This window comes from Sinohyriopsis cumingii, chromosome 4 (assembly GCF_028554795.1).
Source record: "Sinohyriopsis cumingii isolate HCF-2022 chromosome 4, ASM2855479v2, whole genome shotgun sequence".
NCBI classification, from domain to species: domain Eukaryota; kingdom Metazoa; phylum Mollusca; class Bivalvia; order Unionida; family Unionidae; genus Sinohyriopsis; species Sinohyriopsis cumingii.
The window spans coordinates 90,852,581-90,877,660 of NC_142964.1; the positions used below are offsets into that span (position 1 = coordinate 90,852,581).

Below are 25,080 nucleotides of genomic sequence, written 5' to 3' on the forward strand. Positions count from 1 at the left end.
GTGTGTGTGTGTGTGTGTGTGTGTGTGTGTGTGTGTTACTCTATAAAGAGAAATTGCTCTTGGCTAACGGCTATGAATAAATATTATCAATTTAAAAAACGAAGTAGATGCCGAGTGTTGAAAAAAGATGCTTGGGTCTTACATCGACATGTGCGCCACAAGAGTATAGGTTTCCTTACTACAAATTACCGCTATACAATTCACTCAGTGAGTCTTTCTCTTCGAGTAGGTAATACTGTAAAAAAATTGAAATAGTTGCCATGGTTAGCATGCCTAAATACTGACAAGTGTTTAGCGCAACCCGTTGTCTCGCCTGCATCTGTGCAATAATGTGTTTTACCTCCATCAAACTTCATTAGAACTTTAATTCCAAACGCAAACGTTGAAAATGCCGCAGGAATAAATTATACACATTTTTCGCCACAATGTTTGGAAGGTCCAAAAATAAAACAGACGTTTTAAAAAAACAACAGAAACAAACAGAAAACATCGTAAATTTAAATAAGTTCATAAATTTAACTGGTGAGAGCTTATGTTTGATTTTTGTTTTCTCGTATATCGTGTTATAAATTGTAATTTGCTGAATCGCCCACCTTCAATTTAAAGAAAACCAAAAGAAGCCTTATGTCAGCTGTGTCAATCGACAGTTGATAGTTTATGCGGCAACAAAGACAAAAAGTAAATTCGTCAGAAACAATATCTTGGTACCAGACAAAATGCGAGTAAAATATTGCATGAAACAGTTTTTATCGTACTTCCTGTCATAAAATCAATCCAAATGAAAGCGTATTATCTTCTTTCACCTTTACAAATATATGCAACTTTGAACATATGTGTCATGAATAAACCAACAGAAATTCCCACTATCCAGAAACGTTGCTTTGGCAGTTTAGTTGGAAATGCTGGTTATACAACACTGCTCCGGTGGCCTAGTGGTTAGAGCGTCCGCCTCGGATGCGTGAGGTCGTGGGTTCGATCCCCGGCCGAGTCATACCAATGACTTATAAAAACGGTACTAGCAGTTGCCTCGCTTGGCGCTCAGCATTAAGAGGTTAGTGTTAGGACTGGTCGGCCTGGTGTCCTAATAATTATGACTAGGTGGGACATTATGCTTCATGTCTGCGGCATGATGCCCCAGTGCTAGACATCACTATAAACTGTCATACTGCAGACATCGTAGCGATATGACTGATTTTTTTTTAAAGCTAGGTTAAAAAGACAAATCACACAAAATCACATTTCTTATGTTAAGTAATAAGTGTGAATGTACGCAGCTCGACAACAGTAGTGAATGGTCATTTAGTATCAGCGGCGCTTTAACGTGAAAGCAGGCATACCGGCTTATTCCGCCTCTGCGCTTTGAGAGGTCATGGGACCATATTGTTAATAATCAAGCTCTGGGTTCTTTTTATGGGAAATGCCTACGTAAATCTAACATTGACATTTAAATGCGAGTTTCAGCCATTTCACATTTGATAACGTTTTAATTGTACGAAATTTCGATATTTTGAAACAAAATGCAAGGTAAAATTTCTTTTAAAAAAATCCAGACATCAATGCTGTTTATTGCCGTTGTTGTTGTTCTAGGGTTTGACGCCATTTTTCAGCACAAGATAGGCTATACATGGCGGCCAGTATAACTGGTGGAGTAAGAACCCTGGAAAACCCAGGAAAGAACCACCGACCCACGAGAAGCTACTGGCAGGCATTCCCAGCCGAGCCTTGGACTCGAACCCACGCAGACAGAAGTGAGAGGGCCGTAATCCGGAACGGTGAGCGCTTTAGACCACTCGGCCACTCGGGGGCCCCTCAATGCGGTTTAAGTCTCGCTCGTAATTTTATCTGAAAAATCCAATGATCAAACAATTTGCAGAAATCTGTGTTAAGGTGACCCAGTAAAATATATTATACATGTCCACAGACACTATAAAATCCACGTCTGACTTTAGATCGATGTTCATGGCGCATATATGATCAATCTACTCTCTATTCATACCATTCCGACTATCTCATCTATTAAGGAGGCATATGTACACCTCATTTGTATGTCGGCGTAGTAATTTGCCAGACCCGTCCGTTTTGTTCACCGGATGTTTTAGCGCACGAAAAACCACGCAATATGTTCTGATCACGTTGCTATTTCTACTACTGGATTATATATATATATATATATATATATATATATATATATATATATATATATATATATATATATATATATATATATATATATATATATATATATATATATATATATATATATATATATATATCAGTTATGTATATACATTATTTCCATATCAATATGCCATGATAGGATGGATGAGTGTTATTTATTTTGCAGTGACATATATAATCAAATGTTTTTTGGCAGCCAACGTTGCCAACGGATGCGGTTATGAAAGCTGTTGCTTTAAAAACCGTACTTTGACAGCTCATACAAGAACCAATTCAGTCCTAAAAGTCAAACGAGGGCACGTTGTATCCAACTGTATTTTAAGCACTAATTACATGGACTGATCTAAGAAGGCCTCGCTTTGCAAGAAATCTATATCTAACTTGTTTGATAATTTTAAAGGTAGGCAGTTAAAGAGTATAATGCAGTCTGATGTTACGTGTTTAAGCTTGAATAAACAGTAACACAAGAAAGAGTGAAAGCAACAAGCTTTAAAAAATATAATAATTTATTTCCCTGGAAAAATACTTAAAAATGAAAAAATATGAACTTACGGTTTAAAGAATCAAATCCAAAAATAATCCAAGAATAATCCACGAATAACATTTTAGAAGTCCTAATAATAAAATGTTCTAATGATTTCAAGTTCTAGTCCCGACGAAGAATCCAAGATGGAAGACGATGACGTATGTTGTAACCTGTAGTGTGTTGAAGTCTTCAGTTCCTTGCATAAACAAGAAATATCACTCCGGTTTCGGAAATCCGAATACATTTTTCTAAGAAATGTTTTTGTTCAAGATTTTCAAATGAGCACAAGTATATCTCCAGGAAAAAAATCCTTTTGAATCCAAATAATTTGAAATAACTCCAAACGACACAATAGGCACTTTCCAGTGTAAAGAAAAAAGCCCAGCTGAGAATATTTCTCTAAAACAAAGGTTACATCGTATTCTAAACGTAGTTCCGAAAAATCCCCAAGTCGCGAAATCGAAAATGGGGGTCACGTGATCATGTTTATATCACGTACGCCTAACATGACACTGACGAAAACCAATCATTTTATTCTAAGAAATACAATTTTTAAAAATTGTTTGCATCTTAAACCACGTAGTCCCATCATGACCTCGACAACAACCAATCATTTTAAAATAAAAATAGAACTTATTTACGTGGCTGCTACTAATTTTGAATCAAGGTCAGGATCTAGGTCAACATTTGGTGTTTATTAAAATGAACAGTCAAGGTAAAACTATTTTCTGGAAAAAGTATGAGTTCCTTTCAAACATTATTTTGACATATAAGGAAATTTAAAAAAACAGATTTTAAAACTTACAAACAATTAAATCAGATATAATTAAATCAAATGTACATAATAGCAGCTATAACCAAAACAGATAGAAGCATTAATGTTCGATTCGTTTAAGACATTACGTTGGATTAATTACTCGCGTGCATATAAATTTCATCAGCAACATTTGCAGGAATATGTTGTTTCAAGTTTAGGGATACGCATTGCTTTTCCTTGGAATCCAAATCATCATTGCGGACTCTTTTCATACTGTGGTTTTCTTTTTACATTATCCAAGTTACGTGAGCGTTTCCTTGTACACTCAGCAAAAACATATAAAATTATAACTGTTTGAAAATCATGCCTAGCAATTTTTTTATAACTGAGCAGACAACGGGATCGTGCAATGTGTCTCGAGTTTGCCTCATACATCAAACACCTGTCAAAGTGTAGATTGACATTAATATTCAAATGTTCCCATCTTAGTGAATATAGTTTGTATTAAAACATCATTTTGCTTCTTTGTGTTGACCAGGTGTGCGGTGAAAAATAATTAAGTATCTCACAACCCTCACAGATTTTTGCATTTGTCAACTGAAGAGGTCGGCCTGAGGGTATAAGGAACAATTTTGCAGATCTTGAATTCAATATGGCACACGCCATAAAATATCACCGTTTGTTGTGTTCAAATATTTGTTGTTTCGTTTGAGACAGGAGTTGAATTGAGTCAACACAGACACATGCTTCTCTTAGGACAAGATAGCAAGGAGCATTGACGTATTGAATCCAACTGCCTGCAGCATATACAATCTTTTGACCCTGGACCCTTTCTTTTTGAGAATTTCTCTTTAGAGAACAGCAGGTGACCCACAACTGTTCGCTGACGGTCATAAACTATATAAGGTTACTGCATATGTCGTCTGCAAAGCTGTATTGATGAGTGAAACAGACAGGTATCATACTATGCTCTGTTTCATGTCCATGCGATTGTTGTAGCTGTAGAAGTATGATTCAATTTTATAAATCTCGGTATTTTCATTTACAGGTAATGGTATAGGACAGCATGAGAAGATCACGACCTTCAATGTGATTGTTGTTACTTCATAAGAACTTCTGCTTAAGTTGAAGAATTTTATTTCCGGAATAATTTCCTGTAACGTTCCAGAATGAAATCAGATCAAATGGATGAAAGTCATTATGTTTTCCGGACAGTAATTTTAGCCCTGCTTCTTATACAAGTGGAAGGTCAAGGACGTCTATTAGAACCACCCGGCAGAGCATCGTTATGGAGGTTCGGATTCGACAGTCCAATTAACCTGGATGATAACCTTTTGAACTGCGGAGGAGCGCTGGTAAGTCTTGAATTTCGCATATATGTAATGACACATAAAAGTAACAACATGTTTATCATTCTTATGACATGATATATTACCAAAATAAATAAAATCTTTAAGAATCACCTTAAGAAATAAAATAAAAAATCGACGAAAACAAAAATCTGAATCGAATCTTTGGGAGCAGGCAAAAGAGTTTTTAAAGGCGTGTGGTAACTGTTAAGACATCCCTAAAAACAAATACGAATATTGAAATTGGCTTTACTGTTTATAGTGAGAGAAGCTTTAAAGAATAGATTCGATCCTGATTGTTTTACATAAACAATTACAAATAGATTTTTAGAAGGGTTTCGAATGGATTTCCTTACATGTAAAGTACTAATGCACTCCTGTTTGCTCGAATGCCATGGTGAGCTTCCGCATCATTGAGATATGACTTTATCAATTTTCTAAGAAAAATTGACTCATTAATCTAAAACAGGTCTCGTACAGCATTTTTTGTTTACATACGTAATTCTTTGTTGTGTGTACTATCCATTCTAGTTCATTACAACCACATAACCCGATATGTCGTCATCATCGCCGACGTCATTGTCGTTCAGGTGGTAGTAGCAGTAGTAGTAGTAGTAGTAGAAGCAGTAGTTTTTAGCATGTGAAATTTCAAGGCAATCAATTGTTATTAGTGCTTATATTAATCAATTAAATCTTCAAAGTATAGATTTACATCTACATGAAGATTTTCCAAATGACATCTTCAAAGTATAGATTTACATCTACATGGAGATTTTCCAAATGACATCTTCAAAGTATAGATTTACATTTATATGGAGATTTTCCAAATGCAGCGCAGATAAATGTACAGTTCATTTATGTTGAAAACAAGGAAAACATTGACATGTTCTAAATTTGCAGAGTTTATAGATTTTTCTACAGCTTTTTATTTCTATGTTAGATTACTGAAGAATGCGTCACTACAAGAATATACGTTGGAGATCACATTCTCATTCTTCATTGCACAATAACCTCTCATTACCCTTTGATGCGTATCTTAAGTTTCATGATTATGAACGCTTCACGTTCATTTACTTTTCATTTGAATATAATTTCAAATTTGTACAAGTAGGTATTAGTATCTAAACCAGTGGTTCTGAACCTGTGGGCTAACACTCCCACCCCTGCCCCCATGGAAGGGTTATTCCAAGGGATCCTAAAAGTACAACTATTAGCATGTTGGTAGCAGTGACATTTTTTAATTTTAAGAAGGGGTCCTTATGCTTGAAAAGGGTGAGAACCACTACTCTAAAATCTGATGCACATTTGTTAAATCTATTATTATTATTATTATTATTATTATTATTATTATTATTATTATTATTATTGTTGTTGTTGTTGTTGTTGTTGTTGTTGTTATTATTATTATTATTATTATTATTATTATTATTATTATTATTATTATTATTTTTGACCGCTGCCTCGGATGCGAAACCCGGCTGAGTCATACGAAAGACTTATAAAAATGATACTAGCAGCTGCCTCGCATGGCACTCAGCATTAAGAAGTTATTGCTAGGATTGGTCGGCCTGGTGTGAGGATAATGTGACTGGGCCGGGCATGATGCTACATGATGCCCCAATGCAAGATGTTATGTGTATTTGATTTAATTTATATTTGATTTAATTTAACTGTTTGTTTGTTAGTTTAATTTTTTTTTTTAATTCCATTACATGCTATTGTAATGTAACTTTATTTGCTTGATTTGACATTTTCCAGAAATTAGTTTGACATGACTGTTTTTTTTCGTAAACACTAATAATAAAAACTTCGTATCTAATGCTGACTAGTTCCTGACCTTGATTCAGAATCAATAAGAGATGAAGTAACCAACTTTTAAAATTTTTTAAAATTCTTTCCCGGAGTAAAAATCATTGGTTTTAGTCGAGGCCATACTGGGAGTACGTGATGTTAGGCATGTAAAAAGCTTCTATCTTGTTCTAGAAACATGAGCATGTGACCCTCTTACGGGAATCTGTTTTGTGTCTTAAATTATTGAATAACTCTTTTCTATAGAGAATTTAGTCAGTTGGGCTATAAACCATTGCCACTTAAAGGTGTTTCGTTGTGACTATTTTGAATTGAATTTCTATTTTATGGAATTATTGATTCTTTTCCCTGGAATAATTTAAGTGCTCATACAGAATCCTTGGACAAAGACTTTTATTGAAATTTTATTCGGAATTCAAAACCGGAATAGTATTTTCTTTGGTTCAACAAGGAACTGTTGACATATTTGGACAACACGTGGATTATGTTTGGATTTGATTCATATAACCATAAGTTTTTTTCTTCTCATTTTACCTTGTTTTTCTAGGGAAATAAATTATTTGTTAAATTTGACAAAGCTTGTTGTTTTCACTCTTTTCTTGTTACTGTTCTAAAGAGCCTAAAACGTAACAAAGACTATAAACTGTCACACTGAAGACATCGTAGCGATATGACTTGAAAAATTATGAAAGCTACGTTAAAAAATAAAAATCCATAATAATAATAATAATAATAATAATAATAATAATAATAATAATAATAATAATAATTATTATTATTATTATTATTATTATTATTATTATTATTATTATTATTATTATTAGCATCATCAAGGTATATAAAGCTTATTTTCTTTCTAACCCTAGAAAGAAAGGCTATCTTGTTATACAGTAAGAATGATTGTCGTCCTAATTATGACAAAGACATAGGTATCATGTTATCTGCAATGCAATACAATTAGTTCGATTTTCGGTTAATTAAAGCAATACCGAGTATATGTTTTTCTAAAATTGAGTGAGGAAATTAATAGTACAAATGGTATGGTATGGAAATGTTAGTAGAGGAGAGAGAGAGAGAGAGAGAGAGAGAGAGAGAGAGAGAGAGAGAGAGAGAGAGAGAGAGAGAGAAAGAGTTAACAAGTGGTATTAAACAAAAATATACGGATGTAAGATAGCGTAAAATGTCATAGATCAGCGCTCAGTTTCCGTTCCTTAATTCGTATTTTTCCTAGCCATCGAATACTCTCAGCAGTAGAATGATTTATGCATTTGCATACTTTCGTACAATCTTTCCCTGTATGAAATTGCATCGAGGTTTGTTTAACACGAGTTGTGTTTTATATCACCATTATTTCTCAAGAAACAAGTTTTTAAAGTAAGCTGTAACATTAATTTTAACACCATTCGTTAAGTGAACATTTTTTTCTTCAGAATACTAACGAAAGGAAAATTAAACACCGTGTTACTCGCTTGTAAGTCTAGTCAAACTGCAAACAACAAAGATCCTGAACTTCCGTACCTTAATACGCCTCAGATCTGGGTCTATGTTGTTTGCTCAAGTGATTACGCTCATCAACTTGCACAGACCCATATCTACCGGAAAAATATACGCCTGCAGATCTGAGTCTGCACAACTTGCAGTTGAACTCGACTTATGAGCGAGTAATACGGTTCATGAAGTTATTCGTTTAAATATTTTTCTTTGAAGGAATGTACGCAATTTTTAAAAGAAAACTCGAACGTACACGTTCAAGCTAAAAGAAGATGGACACAATTCCTGCTTGCTGTAACTCAACGTACAGATAATATGAACGTTGCGTCTTAAAGAACACTGCAATCTGAGCGTTTTTTATTATGAAATGTTCAGGACTTCATATTTTGTTTCCTGATCTTATCAGAAATTACCTTGCGAAGATATGCGACTTCGCAGTAGTCACTGGAATAATTATTGGCGTTGTCTGTAATGTCTGCCATTTCATTTCCAGTGTATGTCAGTTTTATGGGGTATAATTTGTAAAATGTTGCATTTGATTTGAGGATTAGTAAAGTTTAAAGTAGCGTCATCTGTCGTACTGATTCCAAACCGTAAGAAAGCATGTTAAATATAGCGCTTATAGATATTGCATACGATTTAGTAACACATGGGGGATTTTATTATTTAGAACAAAGGAAAACACTTCCCTGACAAAGATATTTACAACTTTATTTATGAGTCATGGCTATCTTAGCTGTACAAAAAATTTACATAATTATTACCAAATTATCTTTGCATTCTTCATAAAAGCACATGAATAAGTACCCTTCGGAATCTCTCACACAATCTTCTTGTAAGGTGTCCTTAATACTGGTGTTAAACGTGACTGGCTACATTACACATGTACATTCCTCTACTGGATCTACAGCATCATACAGTAATAATCATTAATAGAGAATGCTAACTGCTGACATCATTCTCTCTGTATGGGCCTTTGGTATATAACTTATAGGTAGCCTGGTTCTCTGGAGACTGCTTACTTCTGACATCATTCTCTCTGCATGGACCAGAACACAATCGATTTTACTATATTTTCTCTACATTTGTTTCTTAGTACTGAACTTTCCACTGTGTGACAATCAATACAAATCATATGTTAATCTAAAATATCTTAAAAGCTGATTTCACGGTGAAGTTATTGTCATAGTCATCGGCACTTCTTTGAGTGACTGGACTGTAAATAAACCAGCGTGCAATGGAACACATATATCACTTCCGGATCATCGCCAAGACCTTATTATTCACAGTAGAATGTCGCCGAAACATAAATAGTCCATAAGCTCATATTGTAAAGAATAAAAAAATTACCTTTAAATCCATAAGCAATCTTATTAATGAGGGAAATAACAATTTTGGATATTGCAAGTGAATACAGCCAAATGTGGCCACACAGATCAACTATAGGTAGCAATCAATCCTACATCATCAACTAAATGTGATATTCTGATCTCCAAAACTTGTAAACAAGGATGGACATTTGCATATGTGGGACACATACAATGTACTTGTCAAAATTAAATGTGCAAACATAATTCAAATGATCTGTTTAAAATACATTTTAGTGTATTTTTAAGAGTGTTGGTTACCAATTATTAAGTTCATTGATTCGGTGGAATCAGATATCAGCCGATGCTACGATGCCGCACTCTGTCAAAGTACTAAATTGAAATATGTTACAATAAATAAGCCATCTCACCTCTGTTTGCGTGGGTTCGAGTCTCGGATTCAGCCAATGTGGGTATGTGAGAAAGCTTGCCAGTAGTTTCTCGTGGGTCGGTGGTTCTTTCCGGGGTTTTCCCGGGTTCTTCCTTCACCATTAATACTGGCCACCATGTATAGCCTATCGTGTGCTGAAAAATGGCGTTAAACCCTACAACAACAACAACAACAACAAATAAGCATATTAATGGCGAAAATAATACTTTGAGATATTTTAAGTGCACACAGCCAGAAATGTGCCTTACATATTCGCTATATGTACAATGACAGCCTATATATATATATATATATATATATATATATATATATATATATATATATATATATATATATATATATATATATATATATATATATATATATATATATATATATATATATATATATATATATATATATATATATATGGATATTTGCTCATCTAGGATATGTAACCCTGCTGAGATCATTTGTACAGATTTAACTTCAAATAATTTGTTTGAATACTTATTGTGTAATCTTTAGAGTGTCAGTTAACAAATATTATTAGTAATTAATAATGCATACAGCAAAATGGCTCATTAGAATTACAATAATATCGTATAGGCCACAATGACAATGCAGCACTACATCAATCAATATCTTAACCAAACTAAACAATAAAATGGAATGCATTTTGTGTTCAACTTACATCATTTTGTTGTTTTCTTACATCCGAGGGCATAAATACCTGGGAAAAGTGTATTTTATCAGTTTGACATGTGTTCCATTCTCTGACAGTTTAAACTGATTTAGTTTAGAACTTGAGTAGGTTCTAGTATAATGTTGTCATCTCTGTCCTCCCACTAAATACCCTATAGCTGTGTTTATAAACAAACTGAAAGCTATACAAGTATATGTGTGTTACTCAAGAAATCACCCAATCATAAACACATAAATTAACTGCTTGAGCTCCTTAAAAAATAGTTTAAATGACCTAAAGGCACAATATCACACATAATTTTGTCTACTTGTATTTTAAAAGAAGGTCTCATTTTGACTATTCCGTGACAAAATTTAACAAATATCTATCATTATAGCTTGTATATGGTAGGAGTACATATATGCTGATATTATTTAATATCATTCCCAATAAATATTATATATGTGCATTTTGGGGTGAAAATTAAAATTTGAAGTTTAAACAGATATTTAAAATTTTTAAATAAAAATTAATTATTTATTTTTATTTTCATTCTTACAGTTTCAAAGTCAATACACAATACTGCACTGAACATGACCCATGACACAAATAATTTTACTATATACTCTCTACATTTGTTTCTCAGTTCTGAACTTTCCACTGTGTGACCGGGCCCCGAGTGGCCGAGTGGTCTAAAGCGCTGTCCGTTACGGATCACTGCCATCTCACCTCTGTCTGCGTGGGCTCGAGTCTCGGATTCAGCCAATGTGGGTATGTGAGAAAGCTCGTGGGTCGGTGGTTCTTTCCAGGGTTTTCCCGGGTTCTTCCTCCACCATTAATACTGGCCGCCATGTATAGCCTATCGTGTGCTGAAAAATGGAGTTAAACCCCACAACAACAACAACAACAACCACTGTGTGACAATCAATACAAATCATATGCTGATCTAAAATACCTTAAAAGATGACTTCACGGTGAAGTTCTTGTCATAGGTTCACTGGCATTTTTTTCAGAGGCTGGATTGTAAACAAACCAACGTGCAATATAACACGGATTTCACTTCCGGATCATCACCAATACCTTATTACTCACTGTACACGGTCGCCGAAACACACAAAGACAACCACACCATAAGCTCATATTCTAAAGAATAAACACTGGCCTTTATATCCATAGCAAGAATTCCTAGATCTAACTCTTGTGTCAACACCAAGAGGACACAGGAAAAAATGATCTAAAATAGACTGGGAGTACATTCCTGGGTACTTAACCGAAACTTTTAACTGTGATATGCTTCCGTATGAGCCGTTAGAATATAACATGTAGGTAGTTTGGTCCTCTTCTTATTGAAACTCATCGGTGGTTCAAAGGTTAGCATGCCGCGCTCGTGACCGAGTGTATAGGTTTGAATCCTACCATCTGACCAACCCCGAATTACTTCCGTGGAGTATTCTTGGTCACGGCACTACACTACAATTGTCTTACCACTAAATTACTTACATGTATTGCTCTGCCAGAAAAAAATAACCAAGCCAAATCAATTGTTTATCGTCGATTTTCATTATTTTTATTATTGTTGACGACCACTTTGGAGTGATGTGGGTCGTTGGCTTAAATTTGAGCTGCTTGTAATCGGACATTATCACATTATCTTTGTATATCAACACATTAATGTGTATTAAAAAGTTTTAAAAAAGGGAAACATGTATATGTAGGTTTTGTTTTTTTTTCTTCTAGCAAGAACATGATTTATTTATTTACTTATTAAGTTGGACTGAGATGACGAACGAATGTCGGTAAAGATACATTTACAAAAACAATGTAGATTGGTTCTGCAACCCACTTTTATATTCTGGGATAACTTATTAATACGAACATGTGCTTTCAATACAGAAGTGAAGAATCAATTGTATTTCAGAGAGCAAGCTTTAGATAAATTATTGAGAATTGTAATTTACACCAAAATGTTATAAACGGCCAAGGCTTGAGGAATGTATAAATATGGATTTTCTGTTCTGGATTGGTTTTACGGAAGACCGCGAATTTGACTTACAAAATGAAAACAGACTTAACATCAAACCAAGTAAAAGTACAGTTTTATGTTGGACATGCTCTTATTTTAGGTTACAGTATTACATTTTAAAATCAAAATATGTCGTGTCTGAAAGTGGTGTCCGGCCATAAATCTGTATACGTTCATATTCATGTACATCTGTAAAATGGTAATTTTGTATTATTTTTAACAATTCTTGGCTGTCACATCTACACCACCCCTCATTCATTTTCTGTCTCTTAAGATAATTGTTTTCTTTTGCGTTTATATTTGCATATATCTATCTACGTATTTTGGTACATCCATATGTTGTGATTTCGAGTCACTTGTACGCGTGGGTTTGTTAGCAATGGTTAAAGAGAAACTTTCAAATACTTTTAAGAGAATTAGGATATAAAATTCGCTAAAATTTTGTGTTAAAATATATATTATATTAAGATAATGGGTTCTAGATAACATACAACGGTTAGGCTACTTTCAACAGGGTTGGAGTTTTAAAGAAAACGAATTTTCCCAGATTTTCATCAATGTTATCCGGCTTGTTTTAAAACAAATTCTGCATCTTAGGTATTGTGAACATAACTTATTATTCCCTTTTTTCAGTGTTTAATTGATTGGTGTAATTTTGGTTATTTTGGTGTTACTTTTATTGTTGTTTTATTATTCGTCCTTTTGAGTTCTAAGGTGATAATATAGTCCCTCTCTTGTTTGGTTTCGATGGTGTGTGCATCACCTTTGTCCTCTTGTTAAATTTTCAATGTCTAAGCAGGGATCCCCATCATTACGTCCTTTGCTGACCAAGATAAAAGGTGACGCGGGTAATATTAAGGGCATTTTTTCTAGCCTCTTCCTGCTGTTGACTCCAAGGGGCTGCCGAGTTCGATTGCTGCTTCGGTCCAATGAACCGATTATAGTTTTAATTTGAATGGATAAAGGTACTTTCAATTTGATTTATATGTAATGTACAACGGCTTGCTAATTATATGATCACGAAATCTCATGACACAATCCACGATTACATTTCTATGCAGACCGAATAATTATTATGCGTTTTTGCTTAAAGTGAGAAGAATTCAACCTGCGTTTGGATGCTTTGGGAAGAATATTTGTCTTTTAAATTTACACACACACACACACACACACACACACACACACACGTGTTACAATGGCACAAAACTCTAGTTAAATTTACACACACACACACACACACACACACACACACACACACACACGTGTTACAATGGCACAAAAATCTAGTTCATCATGCTTTCTCACATTAATCACAATGTTCATCTGTCAAACCTCATATCCATATTTGCTGACATTATTAATATTTTGACCTCAACTGACAATCCAGCTGATATCCAAGAAACAGCTGTCATCAACGTTGTCATAGTTCAAAGTGAAGATGGCTAAATTTTATTGGAATACTCATTTGCTAAGTCATAATACAGAACAGTCCGTTCCCTGACTGAGTCTTGTATGTAGGGGAATGGTAGAGTTTCAAGTCATTGTTTAGAACAGTGCGTCGACTGATTGCGTCTTTGTTGTAGAGAAATGGTCAAGTTTTAAGTACCTTGTTCAGAACAGTTTGTTCACTGATTGAGTGTTTGGTGTAGAGCAATGCCAACATTACATCATATCAGTTGTAACTGTGTCAATAGCAGTAATAACAGTAACATCATGTGTAGTTCTCCCTCTCAGTTTTGCTGACATTGTTTATTTCATGCGTGTAATTGGTGATAAAGAAGACAACATTAATAACAATGATATAGTAGCATTAGTAGTTGGAGTTGTGTTGGTGATGGTAATGGTAGTATTAGCAGCAACAGTAGTAGTAGCAATTAAGGTAGAATAGAGGTATGTACTTTTATATAATTACTTAAATTCCTAAAGTGTATTCTTGCAAACTATTTATCTGATATTGTGTCGAATACCGGCCTATTCTCAAAACTCAAGCTGAATCATTTTGACTCGTCGTATATAGTTCTGAAAATGAAGGTCAAAATGTATGTAGTGTTCAGTATGTGTTAAGAATCTTTACCTATATTTTTTAATTTCTTTTCTAATTTTAAAATTGTGTGTATTATCGGACTGCATTCAAAATACAAACTGGAACGTCATGAGTTGAAGTGTGTTATTATGCAAAACATACATATGTCTGTCCTACGTAAACTCAAGCTCGTATATTGACAATGCAACATAATTGTCATATTAGCCAGTAATATGACAATGAATCATAGCTGTCATATTAGCTTTCTTATGGCAATGTAACATAACAGTGTCATATTAGCTAGTAATATGACAATGTATCATAGTTGTCATATTAGCTTTCTTAGGACAATGTAACATAACAGTGTCATATTAACTGGTAATATGACAATATATCATAGTTGTAATATTAGCTTTCTTATGGCAGTGTAACATAACATTGTCATATTACCTAGTAATATGACAATGTATCATAGTTGTCATATTAGCTTTCTTATGGCAATGTAACATAGCAGTGTCATATTAGCTAGTAATATGACAATGTATCATAGCTGTCATATTAGCTTTCTTATGACAATGTATCAAGAGCAGAAATTTTGTCAAGAGCAGCACAAACAATGGCAGCTATGTCAAAGCTAAGACCCATCTGGAGAGACAAGAATATCTATCTGAAAACTAAAATCAGACTATTGCGAGCTCTAGTCATCTCAGTCTTTTTGTACTCACGTGAGGCATGGACCTTGACAGCAGAATTACAACGAAGAATCCACTCACTTGAAATGAGATGCTACAGAACCATCCTTGGCATCTCTTACATGGACCACATCACAAATGAAGAAGTGCGTAACACCATCAGGCGCGAAGTAGGCCAATATGAGGACCTCCTCACCACCGTAAAAAATAGAAAGCTGAAATGGTGTGGCCATGTCACTAGAGCCAACAGTATATCCACAACAGTCCTGCAGGGCAGCGTCCAGGGTGGCAGAAGGAGAGGTAGACAGAGAAAAAAGTGGACTGACAACATCACAGAATGGACCAGGAAAAGTTTTACGGAGACCCAGGCATTGGCACACGATCGAGACAAGTGGAGGGAACTGGTCAGATGTTCAGCAGCACAGTGCCTCGACGACCACGCTAGGTCATGAGACTGATGATGATGATGATGATGATGATGACAATGTAAAGTAACAGTCTCGTATTAGATAGTATTATTACAATGTAACATAGTGTCTTTTTAGCTAGTATTATGACAAAGCAACATAACATTGTCATATTAGCTAGTATTAGTAATTGAAATTTGTTCTTGAAAAAGTCACGACCAATTGATAACTTCACCCTCCTCGTATGTTTCAAGTAAGAAAAATATAAAGAAATTTTAAAAACAAATAACCAAACAAAACAACTCTTTGAAAATACATTAATTAAAATTTTGTTAATAGGTTTGCAGTTGCCGATGTGTTGTCTTGACGAAGAGTATTCGATAGCCATGAACAATACGAATTTATAAAGAAATAGAGAGCTTTTACGACGTATCACCATATCTAACATTTGTACACTAAGTTCAAATATCACATGGCCATAACACTCTTGCAGGCCGAAAGGTGCCGAATGTTTCGTACCTGGATGTATCTGATATCAGACCATTGAAAATAAAGTTTCCTTGAAAGTATTGTCCAGTATTCACTATTCAACACAGACAGCCAATGGCGACGCCATATTTTATAAAACAGTGGACACAGTGACGTAGAAGATACGGAAGCAAACTAGTACAACAAAAGACATAGCGCCTGGCTACCAGCTTTAACGTCCCCTGTGATTAATGCTGTTATATTGAAATGGATTCAACAAACTTCTACTACCATTCCAATCATAACGTTTTTAAACTCTCCGGCGCAAAAGACGCAATAGTTCGTTAAATGTAATGATTAGACGTAACAGGTGGATTGGGATTTTTAACATATCATTAACAATTTTTCAGTCTTATCTCTACGATGTCTGCAGTGTGGCAGTTTATAGTGATGTCTAGCACTGGGTCATCATGCCGCAGACATATAGCATTATGTCCCACCCAGTCATATTATCCTGACACCAGGCCGACTAGTCCTAACACTAACATCTTAATGCTGAGCGCCAAGCGAGGCAGCTGTTATTGCCATTTTTATGTCTATTTGACAGGTGGATCAAATAATTTTTTAACTTGATTGTGGAGGATAGGTTTGCTGTTTTTAAGAATAAATAGAATTTGAAAATGTTGTTGGAATCAGAAAACTATATTCTTTTGCGACAGAAGAAGAACAGAAGAAGTGATTATTGTCGTCAAGTTTAAATATGTTTCTTTTGTACTGGCTAATCTGAACTTTAAGCTCCTCTCTCTCTCTCTCTCTCTCTCTCTCTCTCTCTCACACACACACACACACACACACACACTATTGTATGGATTGTATAGTATTCGCTCTACCCGTTATTTGTTGCATTACTCTTTTGTGTTTTGAAACGATATTAATTTTCTTTTCGTATGCTATGATATTTGTTTTCTTTTCACTTCTCAAACATTGATACGAAACATTCGGAAGTATGTTGCCTTGTTTAGAACCACTTGCATTATTTCCACCCTTTATATCCGTGCTTGAAACTTTACCATTCCCCTACACCAAAGACTCAGTCAGTCGACGGACTGTTCTGAACAACGTACTTGAACCGTTACCATTTCTCTACGACAAACTGCCTGTTCAATGATTTGAAACTGTACCATTCCTTTATGCAATCAGTGCACTGGCTGTTCTAAACAATGACTTGATGTGTTATCATTCCTCCACACCAACGACTCATACAACGGAAAAACTGCTCTAAACAAAGACTTCATGCGTTATCATTCCTCTACACCAAAGACTCATACAGTGGACAAACTGTTCTAAATAATGACTTGATGCGTTGTCATTCCTCTACACCAAAGACTCATACAGTGGACAAACTGCTCTAAACAATGGCTTCATGCATTATCGTTCCTCTACATCAAAGACTTATACAGTGGACAAACTGTTATAAACAATTACTTGAAACTTTACCATTCCCCCTACACCAAAGTCTCGGTCAGTGGACGGACTGTTCTGTACAATGACTTGGCAAATGGGAATCCGAATACAATTTTGGCATCTTCACTTTGAACTATGACAACGTTAATGACAGCTTTTTCTTTGATATCAGCTAGATTGTCACTTGAGGTCAAAATTTTAATAACGTCAGTGCAAACACGTATATGTGGTCTGATATATGAACATTATTACAATATATCATTAGCACTGTTGATTTATTTGAAAAATGAAGTACTCCGATCTAAATATTATTACAAGAAGCAGTGATTAATGCTAGCAAGCATAATACACTCGAATTTGCTGTGTCATGTGTGTGTGTGTGTATGAGTGTGTGAGTAAAAGTCTTTCAACTTAAAAAGACGAAAATTCTTACCATGTTAGCATCCAAGGGCAAATTCTTCTCACTTTAAGCATATTGAAGAATAAACTGGATTTTCTAAAACGAAATCAATATTAGTCTTTCGGTCTTACATATTAGCCACGGAAGCGTCTTCGCAGTGGTGAGGTTCAGTTATGAATCACGTCATGAGATACCATAATGACATCATCAGCTACCTGTCATGCTGCAAATATAAAACAATTTAAAGCCCCGTTCTGCATTGAAATTAACAATAATATTAGGTTTTAAAATGTTCAATTCCTTTTAGCATGCTTTAACATGCGCAGATTTTATTGATATGCTTTTTTTGTGCGTCCAAAACGCATGTCACAATCTTAATCCGACTAGCAAATGCATGATGCGCAGCGTGGTCCATATCTTACTCAAAATCTTCATTAATTAGGAATCGACTTTATTTATACATCATAATAGAAAATTTTGTTTATAACAGATAAATTATGCGAAGCAAAATTTAATACGCCGACAAGTACTCTACTGATGTGTTTATGACACATGTCTCATTACCCATCTTCCTTATAGCACACAACCAACGAATGAAGGAACGCGATAGCTTAGCTGGCAGAATGTCCAGTCTGTCTGTGTGTCTCGAATTCGAATAGTGCAGACTAACGGTTTCAAATTATACACTAGAGCAAGGCATTATGCCTCATTTAAACTTTTTCGGTCCTTTGTATGTTGAATAGCTGATTATAAATAACGTTGTCTGTTAGAAACAAATAGCCCGTTATATGATGTATTCAAGAGAAATTTATCTAAAATATAAATAAATTGTCAAAAAACAAACTCAACATCTTAAAAATGGATAAGTGAAATAAAATATGTCGTTATGGCTCAGTGTTGTTTATAGACGTTTGCTTTGCCTGTATGTTCACGATTCTGGAACTTCAATATCATAGCAATACCCATGTAGGTATTTAATCTTACCCTGTTGGTATTTAATCTTACCCTGTTGGTATTTAATATTACCCTGTTGGTATTTAACATTACCCTGTTGGCATTCAGTATTTCCATGTTGGTACTTAATTTTACCTACGTATGTATTTATTTGTATGATGCTTATATTTAATATTACCATGTAGGTATTTAATATTACCATGTTGGTATTTAACATTAACAACATAGGTATTTTATTTTAGCCACGTATATATTTAATATTATCATGTTGGTATTTAATTGTACCCATGTAGGCATTTAAGTTTACCCACATAGGTATTCAATTTTAATTCATGTAGGTATTTAATTTTAATTAATGTAGGTATTTAATTTTACCATGTAGGTATTTAATTTTACTCATGTTGATATCTAATATTACCCGTGTTGGAATTTAATGAACATTTATATTATTAACTTTTAAAATGTACTTCTTTTTATGCAAATTCAAGTCATGGACATTTGCTGTGATGAATTAAAAGTAGGACAGAGAATATAAACAGTAATAGGCCCCATTCAGATCCTTCGTGATTTTCTGGAAGGTACCTCGTCTTTCAATGCAATATCTTCATCTTGATGTTATTTTTGCGGTAAAACTAAAAACAATATAACGTTTGAATTCACGTCTTCATCGATCAGATTTTTCCGATGTTGTGAAGCTACTTCTTTGTTTCACTCAGAGTAAAAATAACAATATATATTCCAGAAACAGTATACACGTATAATAATGCCGTTACTTTAAATATGACTTTTGCAGAAAGTTGTTACCTTAATGAAGGATGTAGGGAAAAATATATGACTTTAGGAGGAGTACGGAAGGAAGCTTTGTATTTTTTTTTTAAATATTTGTCCTTTAGTGCAATAAAGTCTGAATAGGGCTATTCTAGAACCAGCTTTGTAGAGCTCAAGTAATGAGACACTATTTGAAAGACAAAATATCCTACGACAAGTACAAAAATAAATACCTGTATGGAAAAATGGTTTAAACTTATATATGAAGAGAACTTTTGATCTTTCCTTTTATTAATTAAATCGGAACATTCGTGCGTAGTAAGGATAATTTGTCTCTTCGAAAAGAAAACAAAATAACTAAGTTAAACACCTATTGTTCTGTATCATTTACACGAACGTGTGCTTAAAAATATAAAACATGATTTTCATGAACATGCCATCCAAAATAAAAGACATGATTTTATTTAAAAGACTGAACTGTGTAGAAAAATATGATTGTTTTAAAATCTGATCTATGCAGTTCACATTTCATATTTGTGTGCACATGTATGTTTGGATGACATTCTGGAAAAGTATGTTTTCCAAAATAGAATTTGAATTTATGATGATAACTCCGAAACTGGTGTACATAATAAGGAAATAAAATTTGATACTAAGCAGTGGACAGAAAATCAGCCATCTGTAATGCATTACAATTTTCAAGATAATTTAATACTGAAATGTTAAATTTAAACTGGTCACGATTGCGTAATACTGCAGTGCTACATTGAAAATGGTTAGAATAATGTAAATCTGCCGAGTTACATTAAACAAGGTTACGATAATGTAATACTTATGTATTACAATGAAAATTGTTTGGATGAATAAAATACAACAGTGTTGCATTGAAACAATGAAATACTGCAGTGTCATATTTAAAATGGTCAAGACAATGTAAAATCATATGATAGATAGATATGTGATATTTATTTATTTATTTATTTATTTATTTATTAAATATCCTAAAATGATCCAATAAGTCTTTCTGATTAAGAACAAGACACGTGTATTCCTTATCCATTTCAAACTGCGAATGAAAACCAAAGACCAGTCTTTAGAACACTTTTAGTTTCAATTAGAGCAACAATGTTTTCTTTTTTTAAAAAAAATAAAAAGTGAGATTTCCTTATGTACATGCAGAAAGGTGTCTTGAATTCACGAAACGACTTTAAGCTGTTGTTTAGACCAGTCTTTTGCCAGCTTATTTTATATTCACTTGAATCAAGAACTATAAAAAGTTTTGTTTTGTCTTATTCACCGATACTGGAAATTGCAGAATTTCGTTTGGTTACGGCGTATTAACTCCAGGAGACAGTGTGTAGACGATAATCTTTTACCGCATTCAATCTCAATAATATTCAATCTTTTAAACAAAGAATATCAAATGTATCATAATTCCCAAAACAAAGTAGGCTGGTTGATTATTCTCGTTCCTTTATTTCTTTCTTTCTACCCAATTCCCAAAAGGTAACATTCAAGTTAGCCTCCGATAGGACGAACGTATTACTACATTCATATATATTTCAATTTTCAGCATCATTGGTCAAAGAATGGAGGTAAATGTGGAGTATGTGGAGATCCATGGGATGCCAAACCACGTGACCACGAGACGGGTGGTAAATTTGCTCGCGGACTGATACCACGGTCCTATCTTTCTGAAAGTGTTATAGATGTGGTGGTTGAACTTACTATCGCGAGTGGAGGTTATTTTGAATTTAGACTGTGTCCAAATAACGATACATCAGAACCGGTGACATCAGAATGTTTTTCTCGCCATCTGTTGAGTGTTGATGATAAAGACAATCACCAATATCATGATCTCAAAGCTGGACTTAACTTGCTTCAGATACAACTTCCCAAAGATCTAACCTGCACTCATTGTGTCTTACAGTGGAAGTATAGAACAGGTAGGGTCACAATTGTGTACAACGACTGATTTGTAGATCGATTTATGTATAAGATCGAATTTTCATTGTCGCACTGAGATACTTCTTTAGAGATCACCACACGATGTAAAGGTTTCTTAGAACATTTCCAGAGTAAGTGATAATTTCAATTTGTAAATTGTTGAGTCCATCCACAAAGTAAAACATGTTACGGTTGTGTATCAATAACTTACATGCAGTTTTTGATTAATGTTAAAAGTTTGAGAAAGATGAAAAGTTAAAAACCAAAATTGGTTTATAAATATGATGTGAACAATTTTTATTTTGATATTTAGATTTAAGTTGGAGAAATTAAAAGAAAAGTTCGCTGGTACACCTTTATATTATGAAATTTAACATATAGTCCTGGTACATTATACAATGGCATAGGAAGATCAAATTGAACAAGTCATGCAATCTCAGATACAAAAATAATGGTCAGGGTTAGAAAATATCATATCAAGCATTCAATAAAGATATTATTAAACAAATTGCTATAGATCATTGAGTAACGAGTTCAAGGAGATAGAGCACTTGAAATTTATAGAATTATCTTTGATTCCATTGCTATGGATTCATGTATTTTTGATGGAGACTGTAAGCCCTTTTATTTTAACTAAGACCAGTGTTTTGGCAGTTCCAGGTAAACAACAAAAAAAACCCCTTTTTAATAAATTTATTTTCCACCTGCCTTTTTCCAGAAGCCTTTGCACAGTTCGTATATTTACTATACCGCCCACATAACGAAGCGGGTTATTTTGATAACTCGTGTCTTTGTGTGGCCTAAGAATAAGTTAAGAATCGGACGAAATTCAGTGAAAAAGTTGGAAAGGTTATTGAGGGTGTTACAGAGAAGAAATATTTATGTACTGGGGATTGCTCGTCCACAGCTGTGGGAGTTTTGCTATAATAATACACGTGCAAGGAACAGTTTGATAAAGTTTACTTATCATTGAAAATAAATAACCAACTCCTATGATGCATATAGTGAAACATGTAAGCCTTATGACCTGACGAGGACACAAGCGAGTTGTTTGGGTTTGCAGATGTCCTTTTCGTTACGATTTTCATTTTCTGGGAATTCCTTGAGCCTATCTTTTCTCATTACAGCTGAACATTACGGTTGTGATAAGACTGAGAATGGGCAACACAAATGCTGTTTTGGATGCGGTGAGATACAGACGGAATACTACGGTTGTGCAGATCTCGCCATACATCGCATTCAAGACATTCCTTTTCAGAATGAATCACCCAGCAACAATACAAATCCTCAAACCGTTGAACTCCACGACTCAACAACAGACTCTCTAAAAGCGGGCCAAGTGCAGCAAATCATTGATAAGCACACCAATAGATCCAAAAGAAGTGTGATACCTAGAAAGAAACACTACTACATGAAAATGTATTCTCCTATAACGACAAATGGTCATTATTTTGCCAGACACACGTTTATTCCACCTTACACGGCACTTGGTATGAACACCGACGTGCGTCATCCATTAATGGACTGGAATGTTCGGTTAGGTCACAACCCCACAAATGTGGGGATAGATAACGGAAATGCTATCGTTGGAACAACGAATGCTAACATTAACAGTGGTCTTAGACACGGAACTGTAAACCAGGGATGGGGACATGGAAATATGATGACTGGTACACCAGGATTTTATTCATCAGAACGATATATTCCACAGACTAACTATGTATTTGGACCTAACCCAAGAGATGCTTCTCTAATATATCTATACCCTGCAAATATACCTCGTCCTGGAAACGTTTTCATGCAACTAGATCGACAAAATCAAAACGTGCGGTCGCCCCAACACCGGAGTATTAGCGGCCATGTTGTACATCCTGCTAATAACGCCGAATATCGGCCGAAGGTTGCGTCAGTACCGCGTGCTCAGACAATGATGTCCAGGTCCATTGCACAAGCACTCGTTAAACGACCAGCGCCTGTAAAGCAGGTGCAAGTACCGACTTTGGCGAAGAAAGTAATTAGTGCAGAGTTTGCTTTGGAACCACCAGGTTCTGGTAGGTAATTTAGGCATTATTTCGCTCGGTATCGAAATCCACTTTCTATATTTTAAAAAATGGAAACCATATAGCTCCATTAATTTAGCAGAAATAGTATGAACTTCTAAAATTGCAGATAACGATGATGATGACAATGATGGTAGTAGTAGTAGTAGTAGTAGTAGTAGTAGTAGTAATAATAATAATAATAATAATAATAATAATTATTATTATTATCATTATTATTATTATTATTATTATTACAATAATACTACAACTAAGAAAAAGAAGTCTGGGTAATTGTTTTACGACAAAATAACACTTTGAAGGTTATATCGTGTGGAAGCAAGCAGAGTGAAATATCTTGTCCAAGAACATAGGCAGGACCACGGCGGCCAATTGGGGCTAATCAGACAGTGGTAATCGAACCTAAACCCTCTAAGGGAGTGCAATGCCGTAACCACTGAGTCAGTACGGCCTCCTAGAAGAATCTTCACGTTCCATTTTATATTCGTAGATGGCGATGATGTATTAGCTACAACATACATGTATCTTTGTTGTTACATCTAGTCTCTTCGAAATTTGAATGCTATTCCTTTACACTTGAGATTGAAGTTTTTGCAAGGATCATGCAAGCAAATAAATAAAAATAAATAAATAAATAATAAGTAAATAAATGATAAAATTAATGCCTTGATAGGAAGAATGAAACTATGGATCGTATATTAAGAAAGTTCCAAGGTGAGTTCAATACATACATACATACATACATACATACATACATACATACATACATACTGTTCTTGAATATAGTGACATGTTTATAATTATTTCCTACTCCCAGAGATTGAGATGATGGCTGCGCACCCACCTAAAACAGCTGCCGGTACCTGTCGCAAGTGCCCGTTTGGGATGTGTTGGGACGACAATGGCGTACCACTTGATAAACTCTACAGTGGTCTTTTTGTGAACCCGGCTGAATTCTTGGACTGCAAAATCCGAATAAATGTGTATCCGATTTTCAAAGTGAAGGATTATAAGGTTATATCTGAGGGTGTTCCGGACTGTGACGTCATGCGAGTGAGAAGACAAGTCGCATTGCAGATAGACGACGATGACCTAAGTTGCTGTTCCACGTGAGTAGATGCCACATTCGAAATTTAGTTGAAAAACATGTGGACATAAGAAAATATGGATAAGCCATAATGGGTACATATAGATGTATTGGTTTACACGTCTCTTTCATTGACGTAAATGGTGAAAGCTATTTAGTTCAGCACTGATATATCTAATGTGGGGGCGTTGAAGACTGGCTGTATACAAAACAACTAATGAAGTGAATACATACAGTCTACAAGTTAGAATGAGC

General features: G+C 34.6%; 1 protein-coding gene across 3 annotated transcripts in view; it reads left to right on the top strand.

Annotated features, from left to right (window-relative positions):
- The window catches only part of LOC149801657 (uncharacterized), a 54,457-nt gene that overhangs the window by 17,648 nt on the left and 11,729 nt on the right, over positions 1-25,080 (top strand). The window contains exons 1-5 of one of the 3 annotated variants that reach the window (XM_089955923.1): positions 4,007-4,417; positions 4,510-4,816; positions 21,305-21,677; positions 22,806-23,729; positions 24,556-24,847. In XM_089955923.1, coding sequence (XP_089812049.1) covers positions 4,631-4,816; positions 21,305-21,677; positions 22,806-23,729; positions 24,556-24,847 — 1,775 coding nt within the window. In that variant the 5' untranslated portion in view covers positions 4,007-4,417; positions 4,510-4,630. Of the gene's footprint in view, positions 1-4,006; positions 4,418-4,509; positions 4,817-21,304; positions 21,678-22,805; positions 23,730-24,555; positions 24,848-25,080 lie in introns of those variants that run through there. The other 2 variants (XM_089955926.1, XM_089955924.1) reach the window with 2 other exon arrangements.